Raw genomic sequence first — 23,225 nt, 5'->3', positions numbered from 1 at the left:
TAAATCAATTTCTAGAGATAACCCCTCTCCCGTAATATATTAAACGGAGTCGATTTGAACCGTTGGATTACAATCGTAAGGCCACAACGCGCAGGCGAATAAATACCAGATAAAGCGGATTGATGTGAGAAAATCCCCAGCGGGGGTATTTTCGTAAATCTACTCTTCGGCTCCTACTTAAACTAGAATATTAATATATGAATCTCAATATCTCTCAACAAATCCACGCCCGTCCCCGCCCTTTTTTAAAAAGCCGAATCTCCTCTTCCCATGGCCAAAACCCTACCTCCCCAAACCCTAATCCTCTCGTCCGATCCCCCAATCTCCTTCTCTTCTCTCCAACGTGGTCGAATTCCCCTCTCCGTGGTTTCGCAAACGTAAAGCGCGAGATCGATCGATCGATCGCCTTATAGTTCAATAATAATGGGGGAGGTCCCCTCCTCCTCCTCCTCCTCCTCCTCCTCCTCCTCCATGGGAAGGTACCTGGGAAACCACCATCAACGACGATGGTGGATTCGCCTGCACCTCTCCTCCCTAGGGACCGGGACCTTGCTCATGGCGCTTTGGGTGGTGCTGTTCGTGTCGCTTTTCGCGTGGCAGATCGGGTCTTTCTCCGGGTTTAGGGTTTTCGAGAGCGCGCCGCCGCTTGCGACGCCGATACCGTTGTTGAGGCCGGTGGCGTACAATTTGACGGACTTCGGAGGCGTCGGCGATGGGAGGACGCTGAATACAGAGGCGTTCGAGCGCGCCGTGAGGGCGATTGCAGAGCTCGAGCGGGTGGGTGGAGGGCAGCTCAATGTGCCGCCCGGGCAGTGGCTCACCTCGCCCTTCAATCTCACGAGCCATATGACTCTGTTCCTTGCTGAGGGTGCCGAAATTCTTGGGATACAGGTGAAAGTTAATTCTTTCCCAATTGAAAAATATTGGTATTGGTAAAAATTTCTTTGTATATGCTGGTTTAGTAGTTTGTAATATATTTATAAGGAAAATGAACTTTGATCTTATTGTAAACTTCGGAAGATTTAAAAAATTAAAATATACTGTGGCTTTTTCGAAGCTTACCATGTCACAATCTACCTATTTTAATTAACCTCTTATCCAGTTTTCTTTGGTATTCTATAATCTAGCATATTTCCACGGGAATATGCATGCTCAGTAATTCCAAAGTTGCAGGCCTGAGTTTTGTGATACATGAATAAGTTTAAAATAAAATTGAAATTTAGTTAATTACATTACTGTCTACAGGGCCGAATATTCTATCTGCAAAAAAAGAAAATTCAGAACAAGCAGAGTTTACTTATTTGAATTTTGCATATCATCAATGCAACTGTGTCTTCCTGAAAACTATTCTGCTCCTTTTGATGCCTATTTTTTCTGTATGTGACAAATCCAAAGCAAACTAACAATCTTTTCTATGTCAATTAAATTACAGAATGTGGATTATTGGCCGTTGATGCCTCCATTGCCATCATATGGTCATGGAAGGGAACAAAAAGGACCTCGATACGGAAGCCTTATTCATGGTCAGCATTTGACGGATGTGGTTATAACAGGTCAATGCCATGAATTTATGTTTATCTTCTGAAACTTTGTCTTCATATGAATTTATGTTATCTTCTGTAACCTAACCAATGAATTCAAACTGGCAAAGCCAAATCTGATCCATTTTGTCAACATGATTCAAAACCAAGACAAACTAATTGATGTGAAGTTAAACAAACAATTACAGAATTTTTTAAATAGAACATGGTAGTACAGGGGAAAAAAAAATTCTAAGCTTTCTAACTAATGCGGTTTCTTCTAGCTCAAGTCGATCAATTAATTTGGCTTGAATTGTCACTCCAATTTCTTAACAATGTTTTATCCTTGATATTTTAAAATGTTAATTATACTGTGGCTAACTGTTTGTTTTGTTTCAACTAAAGAAAACCTTGTAAATGCATTTCTTCTGGGCTAGTCACGTAAATTAACAGTCCACCTTTGAAAGTGTTATCCTTTAAAAGAACAAGCATGATTCGCTAATATATGTCCTTGTTGCTTGTCGGAGTCATATTGTAGGTTCTTTCTTCACTTGACCTTCGTATTGTGTCTTTACATTATACACATGGCCAATACTCATAACATTTCTGTTTACATTCAATGATTCAAAAGAGTTTTAAAATTTGTATAGTTACCACCTTCGTGAAAACAGGAATGTTGTGTAAGGACCTACCTCTTAGAAATACTCTTATTAGGGCATGTTTGGTTCATGATTGGAATAGGATTGGGAATTGGAATTGAATTGCTTTGGAATGGTAAATAGAATGACGAATCATCCAAAAATGTTTGGTTCATTATTGGAATAGAAATTGGAGTGGAAATCTAGAAATTCTGAGAGAGGGTTTTAATTAGGAGAGAGGAAAGTGATGAAAAGGGGGGGGAGTTGTTGATGAAAGAGGATTTTGAATAGTTTATTTTGGAATGAGCCAATCCGGGATTCAAAGCCGGATGGGCTATAAATGGATTTGGCCATTACCATTCCAGAGTGGAATTGGAATCGGAATTGGATTCCTATAGAACAAAAAACAACTATCAGAATCAATGAATCGCATTCTGATTCCATAGTTTAAAATAGGTGAACCAAACTTGCCCTTAAAGTTCTAAATTTTTGTTAGGTCAAAACTTAGTGCATACTTTCTATTTTAAGAATTTTTCTTTGGTTCCTGCAGAATGGGTACCTTAACAAATATCCATAGCAATCTTTACTCAGCATAATGAGCTATGTGAGTTTTTCACTACATGCAACTCCTCTGGCTTTTTCTGGAGGAAATCATTGTAAAGCAAACGAGTTTCTACTTCTTTGCCACTCTGTGAAGGATGAGCATTTATGAACTCAAATATGTTTGTACTAAATTATTATAGAAAAACAAATCACTTGAAATATGATTAGGCGCTTGCCATTTCAAAGCTATTTGTGTATTGTTCCTTTTGAATGTTTTTTTTTTTTTTTGAGAGAGATAGGTAGCACGCTACCCGCTTCGTTTTATTTCATTTAGAAATAAACTTAGCTGAAAATGTGAATCAATTAGGATTCAAACTTGGGACCTCGGGTACCAACTACCAAGCCCTTTGCCACTTGCTCTAGGGACGGTCGTTTTGATTTAACATATTGGGGGATTCATGTAGCTTTAAGTAGTTCTGCTCTTCCATCAATTAAAAGAAGAGTGGAGAAGTAGGTTTTCATCTTCAGTATATGTTCTATCCCCAGCAGTATCCTCATTTGTAAGTGAAATAATTTTTTTTGGCTAAAATGTAGAAAACTCCCTATAAATATCTGCTTTTGCACTTCACCCTCCTGTCTTTTAAAAATTTATATTTTGTCATCTTATAGCACTTAAACCTAATATGCTACTATTCTATCACTATTTTATGCATAAATTATGTGGTACAATCGCATAACTTACTAGATACCCATAATACTATTAGAAATGGGGGAGAAGCATAAGTATCTTTTTATCTTCCCTCAATTTAGGTAATGCTAGGAAATAGATTTTCCACTATTTACTAATTATTTACTAATTAACTTTTCTCTTTCTCATTATTTTTAAAGGTAAAATAGGTATATCAGTAATTACACAGTTGTTACCATATAATGTATGGACGGAATGGTAACGCAATAGTAACAGTAGAAGGTTAAGTGCTACAATTTTAAATTTTGAGGGGGCAAAATAGAGGATTTTAAAAGATACGGGCATACAGTGCAGAAACAGATATTTATATAGGGGTTTTTCTGGATTTTAGCTATTTTTTTGAAAGAAAGTTGAAATGATTGTACATTACATAATAAACTGCCTATAATGACATTCCATATGTGTGGGTGGGNAGATCTAGAGAGAGAGAGAGAGAGAGAGAGAGAGAGAACAAAAGAAACTGGCCACTTGATTTTCTGATTCTCAAAACTTTATAAATTCATAAAACAAACTGTTGATTGATACCACAGATTAGTGCTTCCTAGTGTTGTTGTTGTTGTTTTTTTTTTTTTTTTTGGTACTATGACTTTTTTATGTAGTTACTCTAGGATGCTAATTTTTTTTTCTCTTCATTTTCTCCTGCAGGACATAATGGTACAATAAATGGACAAGGTCAAGCTTGGTGGACAAAATTTCAAAAAAAGCTTCTCCGGTACACAAGGGGTCCTCTTGTACAGCTCATGTGGTCGAGCAACATCATCATTTCCAACATTACTCTACGTGACTCTCCTTTCTGGACTCTTCATCCCTACGATTGCAAGAATGTAACTATCGCAAATCTCACCATCTTGGCTCCGGTTTCTGGAGCTCCAAACACAGATGGAATAGATCCAGGTACTTAAGGACCATTTGCAGTTGGTTGTTTAGAAAATGATTTCAAACTTGATTAAAAAGAAGTAAACAATTTCAAATTTAAAAGATATGATATCACCTTGTAGGTGGAGTGCACTATTTTGAAAAATTGTGACTACTTGGGATTGAAGACAAGTCATTGAATAACTCATTCCAACATCCAAACAGGTCGTTTTACTATAGTTTGTACAATTTATCGTGTAGGAGATGTAACTGACTTTGATAAATATACGAAGCTACACAACTATTATTATGTCTTGAACCTGAACTAATTTTGTCTTTATTTCTCATCCTTTCATCTTTTCATACCATTATTTTACTAAATAATAGTGTTGATTGTAAAGCTCCACACTTCCATTCATGTCAAAGAGATTTCAGAAATTTGAGAAAACATTTTTCCTTTTTGTTCTTCCTATATCTTTAATGAATTTTGAGATTTTTAATCCTTTATGATGGTTCTTTCAGATTCTTGTCAGGATATGGTGATTGAGAATTGTTATATATCTGTTGGCGATGATGCAATAGCTATAAAGAGTGGTTGGGATCACTATGGAATAGCATATGGGCGCCCCTCTACCAATATTTTAATCCGTGATCTAATAGTTCGTTCCGAAGTGAGGTCAGTTGTTTATATTTATGTTTTGGGAACCACAGATGCTGATTTTAGCTCGATGAACATTTATCTGGCATATCTAGCAAAACTTCCTTGAGAAGATAGGAGATATTGCTCAGATGTTTTGTCTAATTAGTTTTGGTTGCCTTTTTATGTGCTCTTTCTTTGATGTATTTGGTGCAACTTTCTGCTAAATAGATCAATTCACCACATTTAGCATATGTATACCTTAAAATTGTATTTAAACTCAAACAACTGTCTTTCCCAACAGTGCTGGGATCTCAATAGGCAGTGAGATGTCTGGTGGAGTTTCAAATATCACAGTGGAAAATGTTCGTTTCTGGGACTCAAAGAGAGGCGTAAGGATAAAGACCGCCCCCGGGAGGGGAGGCTATATTCAGAACATTTCCTACCGTAATCTAACCTTCGACAACGTCCGCATCGGTATTATGGCAAGGACTGACTACAATGAGCACCCTGATGATGGTTTCGACCCGAAAGATCTCCCTGTCCTGGAGAATATATCCTTCAAAGGGATCTACGGACGTGGCGTACGGATTCCCGTTATGATGTTCGGTAGTAAAGAAATCCCCATTAAGGATGTTACCTTTTGGGATATGAAGGTGGGGATAACCTACAAGAAGAAGAATATCTTTCGATGCGGCTTTGTCGAGGGTCGAGCGATTGGTCCCATATTCCCTGCACCCTGTGATAACTTCGATCTGTTCAGTTCAGATGGTCGGCTTGTTAGGCCATCAGTGTCAAGGAATTTTGCGGATGTGCTTCCGGGCCCACAGAACAACGCAGATGCCGATGACGATGCTTGAAGAACAAAGGAAAAAAATGAGCCTTGTTTGGTTGTCCTTACATATTTATTTATTTATTTATTAAGACTTAATTCTATGCAATTGAATGTGCTATAGTGGATGGTAGATTGTTTGCAGTCTGTACATTTATAGGGCTTTTCAAGCAACAAAAGATAAAAATTAATTGGCAAACTAACCAACAATAATACAAACAGAGAAGTCCATCCACTGGTGCATTCAATTGCATAGAAGATTTTGAGTTTGAAAAAATAAAAGTAAACAAAAAAAAAACTAAAACATAGCCAAACAAGGCCATAAATCGCCACTTCCATAGAAAAGGTTTAGGGTGTCTTTCGTTTATTACTGGTTGCTGATTCATTTTTCATTTTTTCCCTAGTTTTGCTATTCGTCTTGTAAATGCATAGTATTAACTGTTTATCTGCGATAGAACGTTATACACAGCCATATTCTCGCCTGAGAGAGCTTAGTTTTAGTTCATTTCTAAAACTGTAGATAGATGTTACGGAGTTACATGGTTATTTATCAAGGAAGGGTTGTTTTATTATTGAATCTGCTCTGAGTTGAATTGGATTCTTACGTCTTGCAGCTTGAAATTGCAAATGATTGGTGAAGTTGATGCGTACAAAGAACAATTCCTGCAGCATGCTGCAGTTCTTTCATACAACTTTTGTTTAAATACGTAAATATGCTGATAAATTTCTTGTATATTTTTCAAATCGGAAAACTTGAGATACAGTCTGAACTTACTAATCAAAGAGAGGTAAGATATTATGGCTTGCCATGCAAACAGATTGGTCTCTAATACTGATAATGTTTGCTGACATTTTTTTTTTTTTTTTTTTTGTCCGGGTATTTATCATATAAGTTCGATACTTGTGCCTTCTTAAGTTGATTGATTGTTGTGCCGTTCCCATGGCTTATTTGAAGATATCACCACTAAGATACATGTGCAATTCTTCTAATAGACAACATCCTATAGCCAGCCCATTGTGCAGTGCAATTCTTAAAGCATTTTACAGAAGAAGAACATTTTTTTGTTAAATTGTTAAATTCATGGGTGGGTAACTCTTTGCTTGATTCCGAAAGCTCCATTCAAAGAATTCAAATTAATGCAATCACATTTCCAGATGATGATTCAAGATCCGTGAATGGCAACTTCACGGGGCTGTTACTGCAGTGCGGCGGCCTCGCCCTCGTCCTCGAGCTTCTTGACGTAGGCCTTGAGCACGAGCACGACGTCCCTGGCGGGGGCCTGGAGCGTGGTGACGAGGGAGAGGGCGGGGCCCTGCAGCGCCCCGAGGAGCTTCGCGTACACCTCCGCGCGGCTGGGCATCGTCTCGAGCGCCTTGAACTCGTCGGGCGCGTAGAACCGGCCCTCGAAGACGGCGCCGGTGAAGTCGTTGTCGTCGAGCTTGCGCTCCTTCTGGAAGCTCCGGTAGGGCTTGAGGGCCTCGGGGATCTCCTCGGTGTGGACGAAGAGCCACGCGTTCATGCCGCTCATGCAGGGCTTGAGCGCCTCCCACGGCGTGCCCTCGATGGCCTTGCCCACCAGGGTGTTCTTCGCGACGAGGAGCTTGACGGACTCGGGGAGGGCGCCGCGGAGCTCCTGGAGCTGCTTCACGGTCAGCCCCTTGTACCGGATCCCCGCGAGGAGGTAGCAGTTCTCCAGCTCCTTCCTCACCGCCTCCACCGTCGCCTCCTTCTTCGCGCGGCTAATGGCGGCGCGGATCGAGGGGGCGGCGCGGCGGGACGGCGACGACGACGGTAGCCGGGATTTGGGGAGGGTTAGGGTTAGGGTTTGGGTTTGGAATCGGGATCGGGAGGAGAGGGAAGGGAGCAGAGGAGGAGGGTGTTTTGAGGAGGGGGAGTAGCAGAGCGAGGCCTCCATTCGAGCGGAGGAGGAGGAGGGGAGCGAGGAAGAGGGGATGGGGTCCGAGCAAATGGAGGGAAAGGGGGCGAGTGATCGGCGTACGCCTTATCATCTTCGTGGGTATTCTTTCACGTGACTTGCACGTGCATCGCCACCTGTTTTTCTTTTTTTTTTTTTACCCCATCCTTTCGTTAGGTTGATGGGGGGTCTTAGTAGGGCTCTGCTCAAATTAGTTTCAAATAAACTTGAGTCTAAATTTAGGTTCGAAATTAATTTCAAGTCGAGCTTGAGAATTATTTGGTTCGCTCGAATTAAGCTATATATATATATATAAAATAATATCATATCCGTCGAGGTGTGGGGGCGGCGGGTCTTTGTAGCCGCAAATGAACCGACCCAGCTCGTGTTCGGCTATCTAAATTAGGCTCGAAATTAATTTCAAGCAAGCTAAGTATTACTCGGCTCGCTAGAATTAAGCTCAATTATATATATATAAATATTATATATAATATATAATATATATAGAGCTGGTAACTATCGGTAGCTACGGAGGCCTCCGTGCTATCAAGTTGTTTAAATACGACTTCCAAATCAACGATCGGCTCCGTTAAACTTGATCTACACTATGAAAGTATTGAAAACTAAATTTCATAATTTTTTGGCATTATTTACCTATCAAACGAGTAATCTAAAAATGAACGATTGAAAATAAAAAATCTCATAAAATAGATGATAAAAACTTGAAATTTAAGATCAGAGATACTGATCATTACGCTAAATAGTGAAAAGAATTTTCTATAAAAATTTCACGCGGATTGATTGTTTTACACTGTAAATTCACAAACGCATCAACATCTACATTAAAATTGTTAATTTGACGCTTTGATCACTACCAAATAATGTCGAAAAATTATGAAATTAGTTTCCAAACACTTTTAATAGTGTAGATAAAAAGCAAAAAACAGCCGAAAAATCCCCCCCCAACTATCATTCTAAGAATAATAAATAATATATGTAGATAATAAATATACTAAGTCGAAAACTTAAAGTATAAAGAGTGCATACCATAAAAGTAATAGTATATAGCCACAACCCCTCTATATATAATTAATATATAATATATTTTAATTTAAAATAATATATATATGTATTAATTATATGAGTATAGAAATTTAATTATTGGGACAAAAAACCAAACCATCAGCAAAATCTATTCAATTGCTCTCTTTCTCATCCTTTTTCACTTCCTCCGTACTAGTCGTTTCCCTAATTTTTATATTAAATATCATTCAAGCAAACATTTATATGTTAAACTATTAGATATTTTTTATATCAAATTTTAGATAATATTTTATAAAAATTAAACTATAGATTGCACGATGTTAAGAATTTCAAGCAGCTCGTTTAGGGCTCGAGCTCGCTCGACTCAAAGTTAGGCTCGCTCGAGCTCGGCTCGAATTAATTTCAAGTCGAGCTTAGAGCCTAAATTTAGGCTCGAAATTAATTTCGAGCCAAGCTTGAGCTTAGGTAAGCTCGCTCGAGCTTGGCTCGTTTCCACCCTAGCTCTTTGGTTCTAAATAAAATTAGGAAAAAAAATTTTCCATGAAAAAATTTTATGAAATTTTTTTAAAAATATTTTTAGTATTTGGTTCATAAGAAAAGAAAAAAAAAATTCGTGGAAAGATATTTTTACGATGGCTCGCAAGAAAAAAAAAAAGAAAAATTTCAGCACCACTTGTTTGCTTGACAAAAAAAAATAATTCTTTTTATTATATATTTTATATATTATTTATTTATATTAATAATTAAGCTATATATTATTATTATTATAAGTTATATTTTATGAATAAAATATGTAAAAATTATATAATATGATAAATTGATAAGCATATAATCTATATATCCTTTATTAATCCCCGTATTAGTCATTCACTTGTCATCTTACGCTTAATCCTATTCTTAATTTTGTACACGTGGCCCCGTCATGGGTCCCACCTCCTACCCCTGCCGGTTCGATCCCGCTACCCTCGAGGGTTCGATCCTTGCTACCCCCATCGCTTCGATCCCTGCTACCCCCGCCTCTTCGATGGCGCTATTACTCCTTTCGCCGCTTCGATCCCGGTTGCTCCCCCTATCTCTCCTCTCCTCTCCTCTCCGCCCCTTTCCTTTGATCCCCTTCATCCCCTCGAGCTCTCCCCTCCCCCGAAACCTTAGCTCTCTCGATCGTGGGGGGTGGGGTGCGGCCATGAAACTTGCGGGGCTCAGATCGGTGGAGAACGCCCACGACGAGTTGATCTGGGCGGCGACGTGGGTCCCTGCCACAGACTCCCGCCCCGCGCTCCTCCTCACGGGCTCCCTCGACGAGAACGTGGGGCTCTGGTGCCCCGACGAGCTCGCTGCGGCGGCACCGCCCTCGCGCGGCCACGCCCTCGGCGTCGTCGCCGCCACCGCCCACCCTTCCGNGCCTCCCTCGACATCCCCCCCCCCCCCCCGAGGTCTGGGGCTTGCAGTTCGACCCAAAGGTAACGCCACCTTTCGATAGATCTCCGTTTCTTTGGATTATAATGATTTTGGTTGTGGTGATTTGATCTACTGAATAGGAAAAACCATTACATATTAGATTTAGTAGTTAATTAGTAGTAGAGTTGTAGTTTTTTGACGAAAATAAGAGATAATATACAGTTTTTCTATCCCAAAATGCAATCTTTTGAGTCTCTCTCTCTCTCTCCATTTCTTCTGGTTATGATTTGGTTGCGACTGAATAGGAAAAGAATGAGAGAAAGAAATAGAAATAATGATTCTCCTCTCTCTCCTCCTTTTGGCATCTTTCAAGTAGAGTATGATTTGGATTGTTTTTTCCTTCTACTCAACCCTCCCCCTTCCTCTACACCATCCCGTAGCAGATGCCGAGGATGGGGACGCCGTTCTACTTGGTGTAGCGAAGAAAGCCATTGGGAAAGGAGGTGGTGTCGCCGGCATGGACAGAGTAGGGGCCGCCCGAGAGGACAGAGGTGAGGGCTAGCGTTACGGCGCCGTCGTCGTCGCCGATCGCCCCGTCCGCGACACCTTCTGCGTCCTCAACAAGGACGGCACCGGCATCAGCTATGGGCTCTTATTTGCCTTTGGCCAACTCCACGATTTCTTCAGGAAGATTGTCTATCGGTTCAAATCCAATGATACAAAGTCAATAGGTCCAAATCCAAGTATGTAAAGGTAATTTTAGTTTTCATATGTGCTCATCTTTATGAGTTTTTCTTTAGATTTACTATTCATTTTATTTCTTTGACCCTTTTTTATCCGGAGAGAATCCGGAACATCGGCCAATTTCTTCTCCGACCGGTGACATCGAGGGAGAGAGGGACTAAACTGCCCCAAACTAGATTGAAGCTCACATGTGCGATGAAATATCTAAGCAAACAATCTAATTACTTAGCTTTAGGTATTTTCCTCTTCTCTTTGTTAATTTATTATTTGATTCATTTTTAGTTGATTTTGTTAATATCTTATAGCAATTGATTTATCTTATTATTTTGCAGATTAATGAGATGATAGCCCTTCTCTTTAACTTCTATGTAGTTAGGAATTTTTTAGGTTAAACAACTTTTAATTAAAAGATGGACGGAAGAAAAAAGATTGGAAGAAAGAAAAGTTGAGATGATTTCTTGCTAATATTAGTTGTATTGTTTCTTCTCACCCACAAAAAAAGAGAAATTATTGGATCCATACTTAGATGTAGTTTCCAGTTAGGATTAAATATGGCAAGTGCTAATTTTTCTCTCAAAATCAAATGTCTGTGATGTATAAAATTTTTATTTTCTTTGACCTTCTTATATAAATTAGTTTTCACCTAAAGTTAAAGATTTTGGTGAAAACATATTCAGCATTATATTGGAAAAAGATTAACATTCCTAAGTTGCAAATCGTTAAAAAAAAAAATGTATCTTCAACGTATGATATGAACCTGTAGGGCCTGCATAGCATATCTTTGTAGGGCCTGCATAATATACTAATCGTTCCAACCTATCCCAAATACAATTGCCACTTAGTTGAATCTTCTAAAAAACTGGTAATTGTTTTTATACACTAGAAACACACATCATGAAAGGTGGGGCTCATTGTAGCATAATTGTGGAGAAAGATAATATTAGTTTGACTAGCCTAAAAGAAAATTTTATACACTATATTTGTGAGTGGTGGAAATGTGAGAAAATAGCCGCAGATGCTGATATATGTTGATCATTCTCGAGTAAATTAACTATTTATGTTTGTGATAGTCCAAAGTTTTGTCGCACAATTAAGTTTGGCAAATGGAGCTGGTATGGTTATTTAACCCCCGTTGGTAATTTCGGCGTTTGTTAATAATTTTATGTTTGTCCTGTTGATTCATGATCCAATGGTCGTTTAGTGTTTTGTTAGGATTTTTTTCTGCGATGATGGATTCTCATCACCATTGAATGGGTGGCGAGGACTCACTTTTGTCGCAGCTACGTTAGTGACATGATAACTATTATGTGTGAGCCATCTGCCGGTTTAAATAAAAAATGGTGCATTTCTGCGATTGAGTTGATTGAACTATATGTTGAAAATAAGAAATTTTGTCGATAATGACGGTTCTCATTAATATTAATTGGGTGGCATGATTTGTATCTGATTCCGTTGTTTCTAATGATTCTATAATTGTATAGGCATCAACTAATTTATAGAAGCTTCCTATTTTGTTTTCTACGACTCTATACAAATCTTAGCAAACTGCATCTTCTTTTATTCTACAATGGCATGATTTATATCTATTTCTGTTGTTTCTAATATTTCATAGTTGCTCGGGCATTAGCTAGCTTGGTTGCATTTATATAAGTTTTCTAGTTTATTCTCTACGGTAATGAACGAAATATGTTTTTTTTTGCTATACATAGTTAATTCTCCAATGATTTAACGAATAAAAATGTATCAAATAATCTGCGAGCCTGAAAGGTAACTTCATTTTTCACCTTATGTAACTTTTCCTATGCATGTATTTTAGCTACTTCCTATTTCTTAAATATGCTTTGTGGCCCAGTGTACATTATCTAAAACCCCTTCAAAAATGTTAATCAGTTAGGTGAAGAATATTTTCTATAGAATCAACTAATGTTTATGTAGTGAGTTTTTGTTCTAATGTGATATTCTTTGTNGTGACATTCTTTGTATTATATTTGATCTCTATAAGAAAAAAAAAATATTAGACTCAAACTTTTGAATAAATATAGGATGAGCAAATTAATATTCAATTTGCTCCTCCAAGTCTGTATTTGTCAAATCTCCAGATTATATTATATGCTTTAGTTTCTTAATTTTGGTGTTTTCTCATATAAAGAGAGTTTGACAGTTTCATATTTTTGCATGAGGATTTTATCCTTCTTCACAGCCATCGACAACTTTTGCCTAAACAAAGAAGAACTTTCGCCAGAATTTGCAAGCTTTTTTGTAAGGCTTTTACAATTTTTAAATAACTTACATCTTTGAGAGTTACATGATTTGCACATTAGATACTTGATGAATTGTCCGTATAGGTTTTTAATTTTTCGGTGAGATGGTTGTTAGTAAAATAATTAAGATACTACTCTTAAATTTAACATTTAAATGCTGAAAGTTTTTAATTAGTTTGGTTCAGTTTTAAGCTCTATTTTCTCTTTCTTTTCTTTTCTTTTTTTTAATGATTAGTGGTAAGTTTATGATTTGGGTCAATATTTGAATGTCAGGACTTTACTTTTTCAGATTATTAGTAAGTGTTAGCTAAAACTAATAATGTATTCAAGTCTTCTTGATTCACTAATTCATCATTAACGAGTTGTGCTATATGTGAGGTTGAGAATGCCAACAAAGTTTTTTAGTGCGACTCTACCAAACTGGGTGAAGAAGGTGTGTTTCAAAAATAAAATACACTTAAAGAAGGAGATTACTGACATAGTTGATGAGCATCTTGAGCTTGCTTCTTTCCTCGGAGGGGAGCTGTAATGTTTGATATTTGAGAGTTTTTTAAGTATGTCAGACTTTTTGTTGTTTAAAGTTGAAATGTTTAAAAGTGCTGAATTACAATTGTTTTCGTTTAATTTTAGCTTTAAGAGCTCTAATTTTTTTTATTGCTTCTTCCTTTGTTTGCGTATTATATGTAAGTTGATTGAGTTTCTTTACACCTTCTCCGTTTAGGAATGTATGCAATGTTACAATGTGGCACTTTTTTTTCTCTTTTTTTTTTTGCAAACTTATGAGACATTTTTAGATTTTTTTATCATTATCTATCTTCGAGTCATAATGAAGAAAAGATTTTGTTGTAATACTATCTGCCCGCCGCATCGCGCGGGTCACTACACTATATTTATAAATTGATAAGCATGTAATAATATGAATACAATACTATATAATAGAAATATATAATATTTATGAATAAAAATATAAAATATGTGTAATAATTTTTCATTCTTTTATATATATAAGGTTCATGTCTTTCAATAGACTCAAGAATCTGTTGTTAATTATTCCATACTTGTAGTGTTAAGGAACCCTAGATTAAAAGACTAAATTTAATGCCGATGATAAAAAGAGACTATAGTATAAAGATAAACTTATATTGATATAATTTTCAAGTACATGACTTAAGCAGAGGTATACTCCCATTATATATTAATGGAATATGCTCAATTTATAGACTTAGCGGTCGTTCAAAATTGGATCGCTTAGTTTAACATCTTGGCAGTCAGATTTGCTCAGTTTAGCGACTTGGCGGTCAAATTTACTCAGTATAGCTACTTGGCAGTCAAATTTGCTCAGTTTAGCGAATTGACAGTCAATTGATTTAAACTTGACTTGCTCAGTTTAGCGACTTGGTGCTCAATAATTTTGAACTTAATTTGCTCAGTTTAGCGACTTAATGGTCGATTACTTTGAACTTGATTTGCCCAGTTTAGCGACTTGGCGGTCCATTTGAGTAGAATTTGATTTTGATTTGCCCAATTTAACGATTTGGCGGTCAAATTAGATTTAATTCGCCTAGTTTAACGACTTGGCAGTCAAGTTGAGTTGAGCTTCATTTGCTTTGCTCAGTTTAACGACTTGGCGGTCAGATCAAAATGAGTTTGATTGATTTGCTCACTTTAACAACTTGGTGGTAAAGTTGAATTGAGTTTGAATTTGATTTACTTAGTTTAGTAACTTGGCGGTTAAATCAAAATGAGTTTGATTGATTTGTTCAATTTAACAACTTGGTGGTCAATCGTTTAGTTTAACGACTTGACGGTCGATTAATTCCGGCTCGTGAGCTGATTAAGTTGACTTAGTCTATTAAGTTGAATTAGCTTGGTTTGAATCGTTGCTCTATTTTGGTTCAGGCGAAGCTCGTTTACTTAATTTGGATCATTCTGGGTTCAGGTTGAATTGATTTTGATATCAAGGTAGAGTTGAGCCACTTTAGGCTTGCTTGGTCCTTCACAATTTGGTTTGGGTCGATCCACTATATTTTGGTTTAGGACCCGTTGAGTTTTGATTTAGATCTTGGTTCAAGGCTTTTCATATTTGGTCTATATGAGTCTATGACGAGAGCTCATTATGGCAGAAGCAATCTTTGATTCATGAAACTGACTTACGATGAAATTCCTTTTTTGAATCATGAAGTTTCATGATAGAACCCCGTTATGAAAGCCTATTTTTGGTTTATAAAAGTAATTCATAATAGAAGCCCGTGATGAAAGCCCATATATATATATATACCAAACTATTAATGCTATTAATTTTTTAACCCTTGGATTGAGAAATGTGTGGTTAGGATGATGTGGGCCCCCTAGGGTTGAGTGGATGGTTGGTTGAATAGTATAATCTAACGGGTAAAAATAATCAAAATGGTTAATCTAACGGTAGAAAACTTGATAGCACCAAGTGCTTGGTGCTATCAATAGCATAGCAGCCGGACTCTATATATAGAACTAGGCTGGAATACTATCAATAGCACCAAACTATTGATACTATATATATATATATATATATATATATATATAGTATCAATAGTTTGGTGCTATTGATAGTATTCCAGCCTAGTTCTATATATAGAGTCCGGCTGCTATGCTATTGATAGCACCAAGCACTTGGTGCTATCAAGTTTTCTACCGTTAGATTAACCATTTTGATTATTTTTACCCGTTAGATTATACTATTCAACCAACCATCCACTCAACCCTAGGGGGCCCACATCATCCTAACCACACATTTCTCAATCCAAGGGTTAAAAAATTAATAGCATTAATAGTTTGGTATATATATATATATGGGCTTTCATCACGGGCTTCTATTATGAATTACTTTTATAAACCAAAAATAGGCTTTCATAACGGGGTTCTATCATGAAACTTCATGATTCAAAAAAGGAATTTCATCGTAAGTCAGTTTCATGAATCAAAGATTGCTTCTGCCATAATGAGCTCTCGTCATAGACTCATATAGACCAAATATGAAAAGCCTTGAACCAAGATCTAAATCAAAACTCAACGGGTCCTAAACCAAAATATAGTGGATCGACCCAAACCAAATTGTGAAGGACCAAGCAAGCCTAAAGTGGCTCAACTCTACCTTGATATCAAAATCAATTCAACCTGAACCCAGAATGATCCAAATTAAGTAAATGAGCTTCGCCTGAACCAAAATAGAGCAACGATTCAAACCAAGCTAATTCAACTTAATAGACTAAGTCAACTTAATCAGCTCACGAGCCGGAATTAATCGACCGTCAAGTCGTTAAACTAAACGATTGACCACCAAGTTGTTAAATTGAACAAATCAATCAAACTCATTTTGATTTAACCGCCAAGTTACTAAACTAAGTAAATCAAATTCAAACTCAATTCAACTTTACCACCAAGTTGTTAAAGTGAGCAAATCAATCAAACTCATTTTGATCTGACCGCCAAGTCGTTAAACTGAGCAAAGCAAATGAAGCTCAACTCAACTTGACTGCCAAGTCGTTAAACTAGGCGAATTAAATCTAATTTGACCGCCAAATCGTTAAATTGGGCAAATCAAAATCAAATTCTACTCAAATGGACCGCCAAGTCGCTAAACTGGGCAAATCAAGTTCAAAGTAATCGACCATTAAGTCGCTAAACTGAGCAAATTAAGTTCAAAATTATTGAGCACCAAGTCGCTAAACTGAGCAAGTCAAGTTTAAATCAATTGACTGTCAATTCGCTAAACTGAGCAAATTTGACTGCCAAGTAGCTATACTGAGTAAATTTGACCGCCAAGTCGCTAAACTGAGCAAATCTGACTGCCAAGATGTTAAACTAAGCGATCCAATTTTGAACGACCGCTAAGTCTATAAATTGAGCATATTCCATTAATATATAATGGGAGTATACCTCTGCTTAAGTCATGTACTTGAAAATTATATCAATATAAGTTTATCTTTATACTATAGTCTCTTTTTATCATCGGCATTAAATTTAGTCTTTTAATCTAGGGTTCCTTAACACTACAAGTATGGAATAATTAACAACAGATTCTTGAGTCTATTGAAAGACATGAACCTTATATATATAAAAGAATGAAAAATTATTACACATATTTTATATTTTTATTCATAAATATTATATATTTCTATTATATAGTATTGTATTCATATTATTACATGCTTATCAATTTATAAATATAGTGTAGTGACCCGCGCGATGCGGCGGGCAGATAGTATTACAACAAAATCTTTTCTTCATTATGACTCGAAGATAGATAATGATAAAAAAATCTAAAAATGTCTCATAAGTTTGCAAAAAAAAAAGAAGAGTGCCACATTGTAACGTTGCATACATTCCTAAACGGAGAAGGTGTAAAGGAACAAAGGAAGAAGCAATAAAAAAATTAGAGCTCTTAAAGCTAAAATTAAACAAAAACAACTGTAATTCAGCACTTTTAAACATTTCAACTTTAAACAACAAAAAGTTTGACATACTTGAAAAACTCTCAAATATCAAACATTACAGCTCCCCTCCGAGGAAAGAAGCAAGCTCAAGATGCTCATCAACTATGTCAGTAATCTCCTTCATTCACTGTATTTTGTTTTTGAAACACACCTTCTTCACCCAGTTTGGTAGAGTAGCACTAAAAAGGAGTGTCCGAACTTTGTTGGCATTCTCAACCTCACATGTAGCACAACTTAATGATGAATTAGTGAATCAAGAAGACTTGAATACATTATTAGTTTTAGTTAACATTTACTAATAATCTGAAAAAGTAAAGTCCTGACATTCAAATACCGCATATCCTAATCCAATCGGCTAAAAACTAAAGCACCAATAACTTGGTACTTTTAAAAGCAGGAGTCAATTATTATATATAGTCCAGCATAGCTCTGTAAAAACACCACCACTTGTGCTTGTAATTTTTACCCGTTAGATCTACTTCTCGGTCATTTTCAGCCATTAGATTCATATCTTATTCACACCAACCAACTCACTCAACCCTAGGAGCCCACATCATCTCTAACCGCATATAGTCTATTCCAATGCTAAAAAGCCCTACAGCAACAATAACTATGGTAGCTTTTACAAACATAGGAGCTCAATCTATATATAGAGTTAGCAATGGTGGCTTGTAAAAGCACAAGAACTGGTGCCTGTAAGTTTTAAACCCTGGAATGAAAAATGTAGGGTCAGGATGATATTAGTCGTTAACCGTGAGTGGTCCTGCCTATGGGTTAGTGGCTCGCTCATGGGTTAATAATAATCTAATTCAATGTTAAATAATGAACAGAGTTTATCCAAAGACTTAAAAAACTTGGTACAACAATGGAGATTTGCTACTAATAGTAGCCAGTCACTCTAGATATATATATAATATAATATATATAGCAGGGCTGCTCGTGCTCTCAGGAGCACGGAGGCTCGTGCTCCTGACCGTTTTCGCGATAAGAATCTTATATTTTCGACTCGACGATCGCTCCGTTAGAATTTGACTAGCGTATTTGAAAGTTCTAGAAAACAATAATTTTGCCGATTTTTAATATCATTTACGTAGTTATCGAAAGGTTTCAAAACCATAATTTAAATGGTTGATATCTGCCTTTTCAAGTCTTAACAGTGTAGAATTTCAATCATAGTGAAATTTAATACAAAACTTCTTATACTATCTACAACAAAGATAAATATTTCTGATCGAAAATTTTAGTGGCTAATATCACCACTTTTTATAGATTTTATTTTCAGGTTAAAGAATTATTGGATTTTGAATCCTTTCATCTAGCGTAAATATATCGAAAACTTCGCATAAAATTATTTCTAGAAACTTCAAATATGTTTAGATCAATCGTTTAACGGAGCCGATACGTCGACTGGAAATTTCATCTTGAAAACGGCTCAGGGAGCACGGAGCCTCCGTACTCCTAAGCAACGCAGCCCTGCTATATAATATATATATATACTATTATATATAGATATATATATATTTATATATAAACTAATATGAATCCCATAATTTTTGCCACGTTCAAGTTTCCTATACACCTTCTTCATCCTCTCTTTGAACTAAACGACTTTTCTTCAAACAAAAACCTGACCTTCTCAACCAAGAAACCGAACAACGCCGTGTTCCTCTTTATTTTCGAACCAAACCGCACTAAATGAACCGAACTAAAAAGACTCCCGTCCCACCCGTCACTCAGTGAACCGAATGAAACCGAACCCAAACCAGCCGCTACCTTTAAATTGACCCTTCTCTAGAGCCAAAGAACTGAACGCCTTTCCTCTCTCCATTTTGGCACGATAGTTGAGCGTTCGTCGTTCCCTCCTCCTCGACCGAGTCCCTCGCCTTTCCTCTCTCTGTGGAGCGTTTCCTCTGCTCTCTCCTTCGCGTCGTTCCCTCTTCCCTCTCCGTTTCACTATGTTAGTCTCTTCTCTCCTCTCGCCGCCATATATCTCTCTCTCCCTTTCCGTTACCTACTTCTCTTGTCGCTTCCTATTCACATCTCTCATTTCCCTCGCTCGCGACCTCTTCTCCCTGCCTTTTCCTAATCTTGTTTTGAGATTGGTATGGATGGGTTCTTCACCACTCGCCTTTGGATGGGCGAATTTCTTTGCGGTGTATCTTCTATGAATTCATATCCCTTACCTAACTAATTGCTTTGGAACAGAAAAGGTGTCCACGCGAGGCAAGAGAGACGCGAGAGAAAGTGGGAGAAATATCAAACTTTAGGAGCAGAAGTGCAATGCAGAAAATCCTAGAAAGGCCTCCTCATCTACACATAGCATTTGCAATCGTGGTGGTGTTGGGTTTGTTCTAATTTCTCTTGGCATTTACCCATTGTTTTTGTCATTTACCATCGTCATGGATGCTGAGATGGCTTTGAGTGTCTGAAGAAATCCTAATCCTTTTTTAAAATTTATTTTATTTATTATATCTTTTATTTTATTAAAAAAAAAATGCTGAGATTGTATGAAAGGTGTTCTAGAGAATGCCTAAGAAAAGTTGTTAACATAGATGACAATAAATAACAGATCATCTAAATCACAAACAATTTTTCCACCATTTGAATTCATTCACTATCTAAGTTCAACGCAACATATTTTTTCGAATTGCATTCAATTTTTTCCTGTTAGCTTCCTGTTCAGCATATTTAAATTTCAGATTTTAGATAATTTTTTGTTGGCAGCTTAGTTTCTATATCATGGTTAAAAAAGGTGGTCACGCCGCCGGCTGCACAGTCCCCCGGCACACCGACAAATCCGCCGATACAAAACGAATTTCTCCGGTAAACGAAGCGTAGCTGAAACCTGTAACACATAAATACTTAAAGCAGTAGTATAGAGGCTGATATGAAACAATAAACAGCAGGTAGAAATAACAAAACTAATATACCTAACATCAGCCACCGATACAAGACAACTCGGCTCCTCATGCGAATTCAACTGTATGTACAAAAGCGTCCGATAAAAAACTGTACTACCTGCAGTCGGAGTCCTCTAGCACTTGTACTCGAGGTAGGCTCTAACTCGCATCACGCCTTTCCCCGCGTCCGCCTCGAGAATTGAGCAGCCGCCGAACAGAAGCCCTCAACATCGGTGGAGGAAAGAGGCGTGAGAACTATAGTAAAGCAAGTAGTCCTCAGTGGTGCCGCCTAAACAACATCGGTCTATCCACTCCAGTCTACAGGGTAAAGCAAGATAGAAGAAAATGAAGCTGGAAATTCTCTACAGCTACAAGTCGCTATGCTATCATGCCCAGAAACTAACACTTATCCGACTCAAGTCAACCAGACCAGTCCGAAGGGACTGTGAACGCCCCGTCCCTGGACTGGAACACATACCGTCCCGTGCCCGGTTGTGCTGCACAGCTACCCCAACTAAACCATCAGTGAAGAGGCAGTCAACCTGCATTACCATCAACCCGGACGCTAAAAGCACAAAGCCTAAACTCCGAGTGACACTCGGGGAGCTACCCAGCCGAGTCACGTATCTTCGAGCTCAATCAGGCCCCTAACCAGCGCACACCCAAGTAACCAAAAACCGACTTTGGGGCCTCACGCTGCCCGCGACGCGCCCTGAACACCCCTAACAAGTCTACACTCAGCTAGTAATAGCTCGCATCTCTCCAGCACGAGCACGTAAACACAAGCTACACTATCCCTGGTATCGCATCGCACAAAAGCCCACGACGATACAGATGCAACACGGCTTCCTAAGCAATCGGCAGTGTACTGTAAATGACGATCATCGGGTTCTCCTAAGTCAAATCAAGTCCAACAAGTATCAATTACACCACTCACTAAGCATAGCTCCCAATTCAGTTTTAATATCTAATTCCATGAATTTGAGCTACCTCATTAGTGTTCAACGAAGCGCATACCAAGTCGACAAATGTACTTAGAGCAAAAACGAGAACCGACCTCTGCAAAGCAACTCCTGGAGCGAAGAAAGTTGGCCCGATGCCAAAGTGATCCCTCGCTGTGCCGTCGAGGTCCCCGGTTCTCCTCTGCAAGAAGTAACACTCAATACATCTCAAACAGAAACTGCAACCAGAAAAAGCAGCGAAAAAAGCATAAATCCGACCAACTAACTTATCAACCTCAGCACAAGGGTTCTGAAGCTTCGTCTCGAAAGTCCACGGATCCAATGGCCCAGGTTTCGCTGAATTCCGACGCTCCTACGCAGAGAACGTGCCGAATACGAAACTCGACGCGGATACCTTGCGAAACAGCATCTCTGAAATCTGTGCGCAAACACAGGCCTAATAAAACTAGTTCGACAGGGAAAACGTGCTCCAAAAATTGCGATCTTGGGCTCAGCAAATCTTCGCTCGAATCATGTTCTTGGCGAAATCTAGCCCGCCAAAATTCGTCCGCGTTTTGAACACTCCTATAAACAGAGAACTAAGTAAAACACGGCGGGTCGATAGCTGGAATCAGCAATCAGCACTTCAGAGTCTGCCGCCACAACTCAGTAAAAAAAGGATTTCGACAGAGCAAACCTTCTCCTTCGGCGAGTAAGGATCCATGGATCTCTCGAAGTCTCGTTCCAACATCAAATCGCGTCACTTCCGATTGCTCCTGCGGCGGAATACGAGTCCAACTACTGCGGGCGACGCTGGAGATCAGCAGCAGCCAGCTGCAGTTGAAAATCGTTAGAGCTTTACAAGCCATTAAAAAGCGATCTCAAGGAGCCACTCACCTCGACCAACCCTCCGTCGCGAGCAGCTCACCCTCGACGAAAACTCGCCTGACTCGCCTCCGCGGCGCCCGGCGTCGACGAACTCGAGCTTCTCTTGAGCTCCCTCCACACACTCTAGTTGCTAAAGGGAAGTAGAAGGAGAGAAGAAAGAAGCACACAGAGCAGCAGCGAAAGAAGCCTCCCTCTCTCTCTCCTCTCTGCTCCAAGGTAAGGGATTAAAGGGGGGCTGATGTGGACAAATGGCCAAAAAGTCAACTTGCCACGCTTTGCTTCCACTTGTACCGTACAAGCCGCAAGATTTGTCCGTTACAGCTCACTGAAAATTCTGCTTATTTCGCAGATTCTATCAGTACACGCTGCTCTCAAGTTCCACAAGGCCGTTTTGTACCACTTCGCGGCCAACCGACCCAGCCGACTTTGTTCCCGACACTCTCCAGAGCTGCGACAGCCTCAGCTAAAATTCCGGTCTCTACAAAAGGTGCCGAAGATCGAGCAATTTGACTATTGTAAATTTAATTTATCATGTGTGATTCCAAGAGTACATGGAAGAAAATTTGATATTAAGAAAAATTTGTCGCATCAATTTTATCCATTTTTATATGTGGTTATAAGTAATAATTACATATTGCCATGATGGTCCTTAAGTTATTACATGGCCTTAATTCGATGTTTATTTTTAGGATGGAGCTACGACACTCATCAAGTAGATAAGTGTTTCTATTATCTTCTCTGAATTGGATCTATATGAATCTCGATATTGAGTTTCTCTATGTTTCACGTAATTGAAATAGCAGCACTCTTCAATTTAGATGTAAAGGTTCTTATTTGCTAAAATTCTTTTATGGGAGGGACAAAGACTATTTTGATTGATGATTCTGA

At 38.3% G+C, this 23,225-nt stretch overlaps 3 protein-coding genes across 3 annotated transcripts; 2 read left to right on the top strand and 1 right to left on the bottom strand.

Moving 5' to 3' along the window:
* LOC109712082 (probable polygalacturonase) lies at positions 230-6,407 on the top strand. The gene is made up of 5 exons (XM_020235509.1): positions 230-891; positions 1,433-1,553; positions 4,095-4,343; positions 4,827-4,980; positions 5,246-6,407. The coding sequence occupies exons 1-5, from the start codon at positions 424-426 to the stop codon at positions 5,799-5,801; spliced, it is 1,548 nt and encodes a 515-aa protein (XP_020091098.1). The 5' UTR covers positions 230-423; the 3' UTR covers positions 5,802-6,407.
* Positions 6,622-7,760, bottom strand: LOC109712083 (50S ribosomal protein L10, chloroplastic). Its single transcript, XM_020235510.1, has one exon. It carries the CDS (start codon positions 7,687-7,689, stop codon positions 6,970-6,972), a length of 720 nt encoding a protein of 239 aa, XP_020091099.1. The 5' UTR covers positions 7,690-7,760; the 3' UTR covers positions 6,622-6,969.
* LOC109711958 lies at positions 9,710-12,396 on the top strand. Its single transcript, XM_020235345.1, has 3 exons — positions 9,710-10,193; positions 10,575-11,110; positions 11,208-12,396. Exons 1-2 carry the CDS (start codon positions 9,758-9,760, stop codon positions 10,691-10,693), a joined length of 555 nt encoding a protein of 184 aa, XP_020090934.1. The 5' UTR covers positions 9,710-9,757; the 3' UTR covers positions 10,694-11,110; positions 11,208-12,396.

This window comes from Ananas comosus, linkage group 6 (assembly GCF_001540865.1).
Source record: "Ananas comosus cultivar F153 linkage group 6, ASM154086v1, whole genome shotgun sequence".
NCBI classification, from domain to species: Eukaryota; Viridiplantae; Streptophyta; class Magnoliopsida; order Poales; family Bromeliaceae; genus Ananas; species Ananas comosus.
The sequence above is the reverse complement of the archived record's forward strand: the minus strand, read 5'-3'. Positions and strand labels throughout refer to the sequence as shown.